The 11,665-nt window shown below is 36.0% G+C and overlaps 1 protein-coding gene across 1 annotated transcript; it reads right to left on the bottom strand.

The window, feature by feature from the left end:
- Positions 1–2,422: 2,422 nt before the first annotated feature.
- Positions 2,423–9,448, bottom strand: LOC130433581 (uncharacterized). Its single transcript, XM_056763516.1, has 12 exons — positions 9,346–9,448; positions 7,340–7,633; positions 6,920–7,249; positions 6,490–6,804; positions 6,103–6,408; positions 5,709–5,990; positions 5,326–5,628; positions 4,972–5,244; positions 4,617–4,892; positions 4,014–4,112; positions 3,553–3,596; positions 2,423–2,728 (listed from the first exon to the last, which is right to left on the bottom strand). The coding sequence occupies exons 1-12, from the start codon at positions 9,383–9,385 to the stop codon at positions 2,432–2,434; spliced, it is 2,859 nt and encodes a 952-aa protein (XP_056619494.1). The 5' UTR covers positions 9,386–9,448; the 3' UTR covers positions 2,423–2,431.
- Between the last annotated feature and the right edge of the window lie 2,217 nt (positions 9,449–11,665).

Genomic DNA, 11,665 nt, shown 5'->3' with positions numbered 1-11,665 from the left:
AACAATACAAATACTGAATAAATATTTACAGCCATCACCTACATATTTTTTATTGTGTTTTACATGATTTACTCAAACTCAACTTGTTCCAAACCTGTTCACATTTCTTTGTTCTGCACAAAAGAAGATACTTGTAGTTCTGTGGCACCATTGACTACCGTAGTTTTTATTTTTAGTCTAAAAATAAAAGCTGTTTTTTTACTGTTTGGTATCAAACATTTTTCAAATTATCTTCTTTTGTGTTTAGCAGACATTTCTTGTGTTGTGGAAGGTTGCCAGAGTGTTGCTAAAGGGTTTGCTTACTCACCCAAGACACCAACTATCACTTTCTGATTGTTTCTTCTGTTTTATTATCTGCTAGTCAGATGTCCCTAAACATTTTAATGGCATGTTTCAACCTGACCAGCAGGGGGAGACAAACACAAACAGAACATGTACAGCAAATACAGTAAGGCCAGTAAAGCAAGAGGCTGCGATGATGGTTACAAGTCTGCAGTGGCGGTTTTAGGCAAATTTTCACTACACGTGGGGGGCGGCACAAGCACTTGAAAAAGAAAAATAATCCGCGCCGCAAAGCAGGTTTCTATTATGTATAATATAACTGTCTGTGTGGGGAATTGGCAAATCGCCGCCCCTGCTTGCTGAGAAGCGCAGAAGCTGTGTGAAAACTGTAAAGGGGAGGGGCTGATCCCCTGATGGACAGTTCACCTCTCCCAAATGGAGCGGACAAGGAGGGGGGCCCATTTAGTGGGCTAAAATCAGTCACACCTTGACTTTCTTCTAAATAACGCACATTTCATTCATAATTTTAAAGCACAGGCCTATTTTTCCACGTTTTTTTTCTGCATTGTGTGTGAAATGGCTAATAAAAAAAGTTAACCCAAAACAATTATGTGGAGGTGAAGTGGTTTAGTCTTGATTGTCGAGTGCCAGATAAACATGAAAGCGATGGAGAGAAAAAGGTTTAAGCCGTCAGGTGCCCAATATAAGAAAAAATCAAAGTAGAAGCGGAGAAAGGAGCAAAAGATAAAGGTATGTAACTACGTTCTCTCTGTATGATTACGGTGACGTTATCCATCATCAATGAAGGGCTCATGTTAATGGGTGGTAACGTTAACTCTTACGTTTGTTAGCCTTCTTGCTATGATGCTTATACAACAATAATTCGGTCTTAACTCAACAAACACGAGATCTAATTTCACCATAAGATTGTGCTTTGCAATAAAACTGTTACAAGTAAAGTTATTATTTATTTCCATCATTGGGGTTAATGTTGGGCCCTGTAATTAGCCAACGAAATTAACATATGTCTGGATGTGTTCAAAGGCAAACATTTGCTATAACTCTGTTGCGTGACAAAGAATATAATTTGAGGCAGTAACCAAGGAGCTAATTGTTCCTCCCTTAGATTAGATTAATAAAGCGTCTAATGAGTCATGACAGACATTTGGCATGTAAGGGCATGTTTATTTAAATTTGCAATTCATAAGAGTTATACTGTAGCCTACTGTCTTTTGATGTCAATTTCAATTGCAAATTCATGGGCACTTCTAAAGTATTTTGGAGAATCCTCTGTCACTGGTCAGCCATCAAAAACCATCAGCCTCCTTGAATTTTATCACTTTTATGCATAATAAGGATCTATCAGAGATCTACCCCAACTTTTGGACTGCTCTCAGGATTACACTTACTCTGCCAGTCACTGTGGCTCAAGCAGAGAGGAGCTTTTCAAAAGTTGATCAAGTCATACCTGAGGTCAACCATGTCTCAAGAACAGCTCACTGGCCTTCCTATCATCAGTATCAATAACTCAATAGGGGGCAGATTTCGTATGATGACATTATTGATGATTTTGCATTAAGGAAGGCCAGAAAGGTCAGGTTTTAGTTTGTGTTTTCTGTTCTTAGTGCAATAGTGTAATAATTAGATTTGCTTTTGTGTGATGAAGGATTTGTGCTATTTAGAATATTTTTTCTATATTTTATTTGTATATTATTCTTAATATTTTAATGTTGTTGTTCTCTGGTCGTGTTACATCATGATACATATGTACATCATGTACATATGTTGCAACATTTATGTACATAGAGTATATTTAAGTTCTGATAACTTATACTGATTTGTGCAGAATTGTGTTTTTAAAATGTTCTGTTGAAGGATTTGTGCAATTGAGAAATATAAGGTTCGTCTTACACTTATATAGTTATGGTAAAACATGGCTTTTTTTCTCTCGGATGGGTGGGAGTAGATGGGGGGGCACCCAGAGCGGATCTCGCCCGGGGAGTGATTCAATGTAGAACCGCCACTGCAAGTCTGGATCGGCATAAAGTTCTTCACTGGGTTAAATGTGCCTAATGTGATATTGTATAATATTAAACACAAACCAAAATCACTACGAGGTATATAAATGACAAATAAATACAAAAAGCTTTCATTTGAGTCTTGTTTTGCGATTGACAGTGGCGTACTCGGTTGAAATCTCGTCCTTACTGAAGGTGACCGTAGCATCACTGAGAGAATCTTCTTGCTTGTGGAAACTGACAGCAGCGTACAGCACATCATCAGATGGGATTGTGGGTAATTGTACAGCAGAATATGTCGTGTGTGGATGAGGAGAATTTGCGGTGATCCCAACAGTAGAATATATCACAGCTTCTGTATAGTGTGAGGCTAACCGCTCCGGTCTGAGGTCTTGAACATTCTCGTAGTCACAGGCAGCATTAGACTCCTGAAAATATTTCATCATATTTTTGAGGACGTTTTTATCTCATCATCGCCTGTACTCACAAAAATTAACTGTTGCTGCTGTTAGTTTTACTTAACCCATCCTTGTTCACAGTACATAAATAATCCAAGTAACTGAATTAAAGTAAATTACGTCAGCTTAACTACACAAGCATTTGACTGGTCAATTTAACATCGTTGAGTAAAACGCAAACCCTAAAATATTGGACCTTCCATCCATCCATTTTCTACCGCTTATCCGAACTACCCCGGGTCACGGGGAGCCTGCGCCTATCTCAGGAGTCATCGGGCATCAAGGCAGGATACACCCTGGATGGAGTGCCAACCCATCGCAGGGCACACACACACTCACTCATTCACTCACACACTCACTCACTCACACACTCACACCCTACGGACAATTTTTCCAGAGATGCCAATCAACCTACCATGCATGTCTTTGGACCAGGGGAGGAAACCGGAGTACCCGGAGGAAACCCCCGAGGCACGGGGAGAACATGCAAACTCCACACACACAAGTCGGAAGCGGGAATCGAACCCCCAACCCTGGAGGTGTGAGGCGAACGTGCTAACCACTAAGCCACCGTGCCCCCCAATATTGGACCTATTGTTGAGTTTACTTAATATTAACAAGTTAATTCAACATGACTGGTTTAAAAGCTTGGCAATATTACTTAAATTTATTGTGTTCATACAATTAAAGTTTTATTTGTTCGAATTATGTTGCATGGAACCACTTGACGCAGCTTTTTAAAGTAAATTCAACAAATATTTTTTTTGAGCCAGACGTCTACACACACAACTCACTTCTTCTTTCGTCCTCTGCTTTTTCTCTGTCTGTCCATTTGTGCCTGGAACACAATAAAATACAAAAAAGAAAACATATATTGTTATACCTTATACCTCACACGTGACACAATTTAATTTTACTTATTTCGTTTTTAATTTTGAGTGATTTTAACCTCATATTTTCAATATTAAACTAGATATACTGTAAGTTGCTGTAATTGGTTAAATTATTGAGTTGAGTGAATGTAACATAAAACATGATGAAAAGTCATCACAGTTACAACAGTTCCAATTTGTACTTTTTAGTTTGCTATATTTTATTTTTCATTTACGTCAATTCAGCGTCTCATCAAATTTACATGAAATGGCTTAAACATCTTGTGATTTAAAAATAGAAGGGGAAGCTGAAACTGTACCAGGTCACACAAGACCAGCAGACCGTTAAAAAGTGTGTTTGTGTGTGTGTGTTTGTGCATCACCTCGAGTCTTGAGATATATACATTTATATAAAATCAGGATCAAGGCTCCGATCAACAATGGAGTCACACAGATACCAGCGAGGATCTTTTCAAAAACACCTGAAGAACATACAAACACGCAAGTTCCACAAATTTGGAGATTATCAGATCAAATTTGGAATATGGGAACAAGTTAAAACACAAAGCAGTTAAATGTCATTACTGCCTTTAAATCTCAAATACTCAAAACAACGCATCCCATGCGCTTTAATAAAAGATGTGACACAAACAGCATGAATCTATAATGTCAATCCCAAATCTACAAAAACTTCAAACATCTTCAAGGTCTGATGGTTTATGATCATTTGCAACTGTGAATTTCACACATATCTATTTCAGGCTGTAGATTTTTCTCACTTCTGTTTTCTAAGTAGATGACAACCTGATGCTGATAACCTTCATGCTGGTTATAGTTCATGTGTGGGTGGATGCCCATTTCCCTTAACAGTTTCATGGTTACAGAAAGAAGAAAGTGTAGTTTTATTACCCAAAGTCACAGTCAACATATGGACCCAGATTCTCTCTGTATCGCAATATATCTGGCTCTGAGATTGTAGCACTTACTTCTATTTACTTCTAGATGAACTTTAGTGATGATGTTAGATCCACACCAGTATATCCCAGAATGCTCTTCTCTCAGATGACTGATGTTTACAGTAAAGACTCCAGTAGATGTTTCATCACTTAAAGAGAATCCATCATCTCTGATTGACTGTAATGAAACTCCATCATTGACACACATTGAGACTTCATGTGCTTTACAGAAGACTTTCTGATATTCAGCGTGATGTTTGCACTCCATTGACATGTTGTCTCCTTCACTCTTATTCAAGAGATGTTCTTTAAAGAAGAAATCATAAAGATTCACATTCAAACAAAGTCAGTTTTTATATTCATCATGAGTGAAAATGTCTCTCACCCTCTTTGATGATAATAATGAGATGAGTGTAAAGATAAATCACGTCTGTTTGTAATGTCACTGCACAGCAGTATTTCCCAGCATCCTCTGCTGTCAGTCCAGTGATGTTCACACTAAACACACTTGCTGTCGTGTCATCATTCACACTCCATCTGTTCATCTCCATGAGAGTATTTTCATCTGTAGAACTCTTCAACAGTTTTATTGTCTTTGATTTATAGATGGGATCATAAGGACACACGATCTGAGCAGATCCTCCTTCATCTCCAAACACTTCACACACAGAAATTAGATTTGTGAATATTTATAGTGATGACAAGACAATTACAAAAACTAAAAAGATAATGTACTGACTGATGAGTTTCAGTTGAACTTTAGTGGTGAGAGAGATGAAAGTGAAATCTGTGTGACTGGTTTCTGCTCCACACCAGTAAACTCCAGCATCTCTCTCTGTCACATCACTGATGATCACAGTAAAAAGACTTTTATCAGAGAAATCATTTAGTTTCACTTTAGATCTGCTGACGGTTTGACAGATGTGATTTTCATCCTCTTTACAGAAGAACTTTGGACTGAATTTATGTTCCTCTGGGATCCGACAGGTAATATTGACTTCATCACCAACAACCACAGATTTATTCACTCTCTCTGTAAAAGCTGTCAACCAGACGAATCAAACATGAGAAAATTGAACATTTGAAATAGACCTGAAGTTATTTCTTTGTGAGGTTTCTCACCCGCTTGAACCTTCAGTTGGACTTCCATGTAGTGAGATGTATTCACTCCACACCTGTATGTTCCAGCATGTCCAGCGTTCAGCTCTCTAAAATACACCATCAAGACTCCTGCACTGGTGTCATCATACAGACAAACATCTCCACTGTCCATCCATTTATCTTGTAGCAATCCATCAGATTCTTTAATGATATATTTGGGATGGCTTTTGTGTTGATGGTGATAACATTTGAAGTTGATTTGACCTCCTAAGTAGCCGGTCACTTTGACCACACCCACTTTACCTGTCAATCAAAAGTTATGTCTGTTCATTTGACACTTCATTCCCTCAACATCTCTATCTTTGTACAGATGTTTGATGGCTTAATCAAATAGAGTGCATCTGAATGTACTCACTGATGAGTTTGAGTTGAACTTTAGTGGTGAGAGAGATGAAAGTGAAATCTGTGTGACTGGTTTCTGCTCCACACCAGTAAACTCCAGCATCTCTCTCTGTCACATCACTGATGATCACAGTAAAAAGACTTTTATCAGAGAAATCATTTAGTTTCACTTTAGATCTGCTGACGGTTTGACAGATGTGATTTTCATCCTCTTTACAGAAGAACTTTGGACTGAATTTATGTTCCTCTGGGATCCGACAGGTAATATTGACTTCATCACCAACAGAAACAGATTTATTCACCCACCAATGAGACAAAACTAAATCACAATAACACATGTTAAGATCTGTGATATATTTTAAATGATGTGAAACAAATAAAAACATCTCAAGCTTCTCACCGTCTTTAATATCTAGCTGGACTTGAGTGAATGTGTCAGTATATTGAGATGGATTCACTCCACACCAGTATGTTCCAGCATGTCCAGCGTTCAGATCTCTAAAATACACCATCAAGACTCCTGCTCTGGTGTCGTCATATAGACAAACATCTCCACTGTCCATCCATTGATCCTGAACTGATGGATACTTCCTCTCACAACATCCATCTGATTCTTTAATCACATATGTTGTGTTGCTTTTGTATTGATGGTGATGACACTTGAAGATGATTCCACCTGCTGAGTATCCACTCGCTCTGACCACACCCACTTCACCTGTCAATCATCAACATCACGTGAGAATGAATCAGTGTCTTCATCATATATTACAGCAGCAAACACAGACTGTGTGAATTTACAGAAGATGTTATTGAGAGTTTCTTCTACTCACTCATAATGTGAAGATGAACAGCAGTAAGAATGGAGTAACTGTAGGAGTAACTGTAGTCTGAGTCTGTTACTCCACATAAATAAACTCCTGCATCTTCTGATCTCACATTAGTTATTCTCACACTGAACAGATTTTTATCTTTGTTATCAGATTTAGTCAATTGTTCTTTTTTCCCCCATGTGTAAGGGTAGATCACCTCATCAATTGAGTCTTTTCTTTCTTTAAATATGATCTTGTAATTGGTTTTATAATCTTGTGAATATTGACAGGTGAAGTTTGCAGTTTGTCCAGTATTCACCATCAGTCTTTGTGACGCCCCACAACATGTATCTGTCAATCACATATCAAGACATTTATTTCACATCATCAGTATCTTTGACATGATCAGTAGATACTTCACTCATGTTTATAATAACTCACCTTCTTTCACAGTCAGAGTGATATCAATAGACCATTTACCAACACCAATCCGGTATGTTCCAGAATCCTGTGTGTTCATATCTCTGATGTAGATCATGAGATTGTTATATTTGTTGCAAAACAGAGTGAATCTTCCTTCATTAATCCACTGTTTATGTTTCTTGTAGTTTATAATGTTGGTGTGTGGATTCAGTTTGGTCATGAATTTCGAACAGTCTTTACACCAAGGTTTCCGCAAAGAAACAAGAACACTTCCTCCAGAATATCCAATCACATCAAAGCATCTCACACCACCTGTCAATCAGATTCTTACTGTTATCAACACATGTTTTATCCACACATATATAATCATATAATTCTATGTCCAGAGTAAGAGAAAGACAGAGCACTAAGAGCAGCGTAAATAAAGCTAAAGAGCGGACGTGATCAGTACAGACATCAGAGTTAAAACTGAAAGGAACAATGAGAGAACTGCACATAGTTGTACTCAGAAAACAATAAAGTCAAATATAGTGATGCTGTCTGTTATAAGTGACAAACTCTGATGTGTGTGAAAATAATTCTGAGCAGGTTGAAGAAAATAAAACATTTGTGGCTTCACAAGAGTCACAAAACAATCAAAGCAAAATCTTTTTTCACCTCCGTCTGTCCACAGCTCTCTAATGTCAGACAGCGGTCATCAGTTACATTTACAAACGTTTATTTACAAACAGCATATAAATGAATATGATAAGCTGATCATGACTTTTGTATAATGATAATACAATGATAGAGTTGTGTGTTTTTGTTGCCAAATCATTGGCTTACAGGTCAAATATGTTCAGTGGAAATGATCAGAATAATTTGATAAATTTGTCTTTAACATCTATGATACATCTTTAGACAAGTAATAATGGAGGGATATAAAGCTGACAGACACACTTATGTTTCACATCACAATGACATAGAACAGTGGTTCTCAACGCAGTCCTGGAGGGACCTCGAGTTCTCCCTCATCTGACACACCTCACACACAAAACACACAATTCTGTATAGTTTTATAAATAACTAATAACATCCAAAAATAACATTTTGTTTCAATAAAGATTTCTTGTAGTGTTCCTTAGAAAGTTGAGAACCAAATGATTCTTTATGAACCTCTTTTACTGAACGAGTTTTGGGGGATACCTGTCTCTTCTATTACTTCTCTATGAAACACTATTTGTAGAAGCTTATTTAAGAGTGCAGTTTGTCAGGCTCAGTATTTTACCTCACGATGAGAATCTATAACAGATCTTGTGTATTACAGTAAGATTAACAATATTCCCTATATTTTATTTGCTTCTATTTCTGCTCTCCTTTTGAAATCTTGTAAATCCATTTTTAACTATTTATATTTTTTGCCTTAATATTAGTCACCCTTCATGCTGGATATTTGCAAATAAAGAGTTTGTTGCCAAAATGATTTAACTCAGTTTTTTGTTCATTCAAATTAATAAATCAAACTGCAGTTGGTTTGTTGTGGTTCAAGCCATAATAACAAAAAAAAAAAACACAGATACACAATAAAAACACAATAAACACATGATAACAAAATCATTTATTTTTTAAATGAGTTATCTCATTTTGGAACCAAACTCTTCAAATTTCTAAGCAATAAAAAATATTTAAAAAACTGCTTCAAAACTTTGAAAATTCTTTTAAAATGTACAGTGTTTTCTAATTTCCTGAGAAACTGAGAATTTTGGAAGGATCGTTACAATTTGTGTTTAATTGCAGTATTCTGAGTTGTCCCCCTGTCACTTTAATCTGGGGTTAACTGAGTTAAACTAAGTCAAAGGTTGTGTTTTAAGAGAGAGAGAGACAGAAAAAAGTGTTACAAAACGACGCATAGTTGTTGTGTTGGGGCTCCGCACAAGGAATTGTTTAGTGCCCTCAATCTAATACACATACACACAACAATATGATGAGATTGGAGCACAGATTAAATTGTCAATGCTGCAGTAGAGAAAGAGAAAAGTTGTGACCTGAGATGATGAAGAAAGTGAAGATGAGGAGGATGTTCATTGTGACTTGAGTTCAGCTTCACAGCAGCTCTGTTGATCTTCTTGATGCTGAATGTTGTCTGTGTGTCTCTACATGTGACTGCTTGACTTTCTTCCTCTTTTTTCATCTCTTATCATTGATCATCAGCTTTACTGACCCCGCCCACTATCATCAGTGACTCAACACACTCAAACAGCGTCCTCTAGTGGACATCACTCTTCACTCATGAACTCAACTCATTAAAGTTTATTAGTTTCTTGTTTTTCTGATCATGTCTTTACATATGTTGTAAATATCGGAAAGTTTTAGAGATAAAACATAATCCCACAATCCACTGCTTCACATTACAAATTAAGATGATGTGTGGACTTTAAACGATTGATCTCAATATCATATAATCTCAATATATATTATTTGTATTCTATGTCAAACGTCAGTCACTATAGATTTCCAGCAGTTGAACACAGCTCATTGTGTTCATGAGATCATAGTGAAATGATCACGTGACACATGTAATGATTTGTGTAATGACAAAGAATAGCCAACAGGGGGAGTGAAACACCACATTATGATGATTTGAGTTGAAGTTTTACATGTTTGAAGTCATATACAGATGAATTATATAAGTGATCACACTGACCAGTAAACACATACAACTATATTTCTGATATGCTCTCAATAATGTTTATCTGCTGTATGTACAAATCTAAAGTGATGTAAGATACACATGTGAAGTGTTTTATTCACACAGATCAGAGAGGATTGTGTATTAAAGTACAGGTGCTGTTGTAGATCAGAGGCGGCTGTCAGATCGTATCTCTGACCCGGAAGACTCAACACAACATGTGACGAATAAGCAACATTATTCTTCTTTATTACCTCAAATGTCATTAAACGATGTCACTCTTCATCAGTGTGATGCTTCAGTTTTTTTTGTGATGAGTCCTAAATTCACCACACTGAAAAAATAATTCTTGAGTGTTAGTAAATATTACACGTGCAAATCAGTTAAATTTTACTCACATCTATTAGGTAGCAAAGTAAACTACATGTAAACTTCCTGAATCTACTCACAATAAGATTGAGTAGATTTTATTCTATGTTTGTAAGTAAAGAGTACCTACATTGATCAGATATGTGTCATAACACACTAAAAGAAATTAGATAAAGTCTACCTAATATTTCTCAATATGAAATTCTTTTAAAAATGGAGTAATATTAGTTTATATAACCGACAACAGTTCATCTGCTTATTATGAATGATACATATTGAATAAATAAACACTAAATATGACTTATTCAGAGAAGCTTTAATTTACCTAAAAATGGTCAGGAACAGGAGATCGCATCAATTGCATTTATTGATCAAATAACAAACGTGTACAAAACCTCTTCTTGACAATGAACACAAGATATATTCACAATAATGTTGACATCAAATGAATCTTGTTTTTAATATAGCTAACAAAAACTGAGTAAAATTACTTGAAATGTTCAAGACGTTCTTTTGAGCATGCTCGAACAATGTTTAACTACAATTAACAATGTCTAGTAAAATCAACATTTTTGCCAATTTAAGTAAACATACTAACTCTGTTCAAGTAAGGTATACTATTTGATTTTACAGTGCTGTCAAAAATAATGTGCTGACTTTACTTAAAATAAATGTGCACCATTTTTGCATCATGGTTTTAACTTAAAGAGATTTTAAGTAAAAATATCAAGATAATCTTTGTTGCGTTTACACAAATATATCAGTTCACTTGACCATCTTTTACTTAAAAAAATGATGTAGCATGATCAACTTATAGTGCTCATGTAGGCTGTACTTAAATATCTCATTCATTTACTTTAATGTCCATATAGAATAGTGAAGTATAGAATTATAACAAACAGTTTTGAAATAATTGATGTCTGATTTGATGTCAGTCGTTGAATGATTCTCCACAGAAGCTCACAACATAATGCATTTCTGATGTGTGTCTTCCGCATTGTGGTTAGCAACATGATGGGTTGAACAGGGTCTATACTTACCAAAGCAAACACAAATCCCCTGAGTGGTAACTTCACAGAAAAACAAATTTTCACTACAATACAACATCAATATTACTAAATACATCTTAAATTTCGTTACACATCTTATTAACATCTATATAAATGCCCCAAAAGTGCTTTTTGTTTAAAAGAGAATGAATGATCAAACTTATGGGTATAACTCATAGCATTTGTACTGATAATATTAAGTTCATTGCACTGGAAATGTTAGTTAGGTTTACTTAATTTTAACTGTAGTTTGCACAA

This window comes from Triplophysa dalaica, chromosome 2 (assembly GCF_015846415.1).
Source record: "Triplophysa dalaica isolate WHDGS20190420 chromosome 2, ASM1584641v1, whole genome shotgun sequence".
Classification (NCBI taxonomy): Eukaryota; Metazoa; Chordata; class Actinopteri; order Cypriniformes; family Nemacheilidae; genus Triplophysa; species Triplophysa dalaica.
The sequence above is the reverse complement of the archived record's forward strand: the minus strand, read 5'-3'. Positions and strand labels throughout refer to the sequence as shown.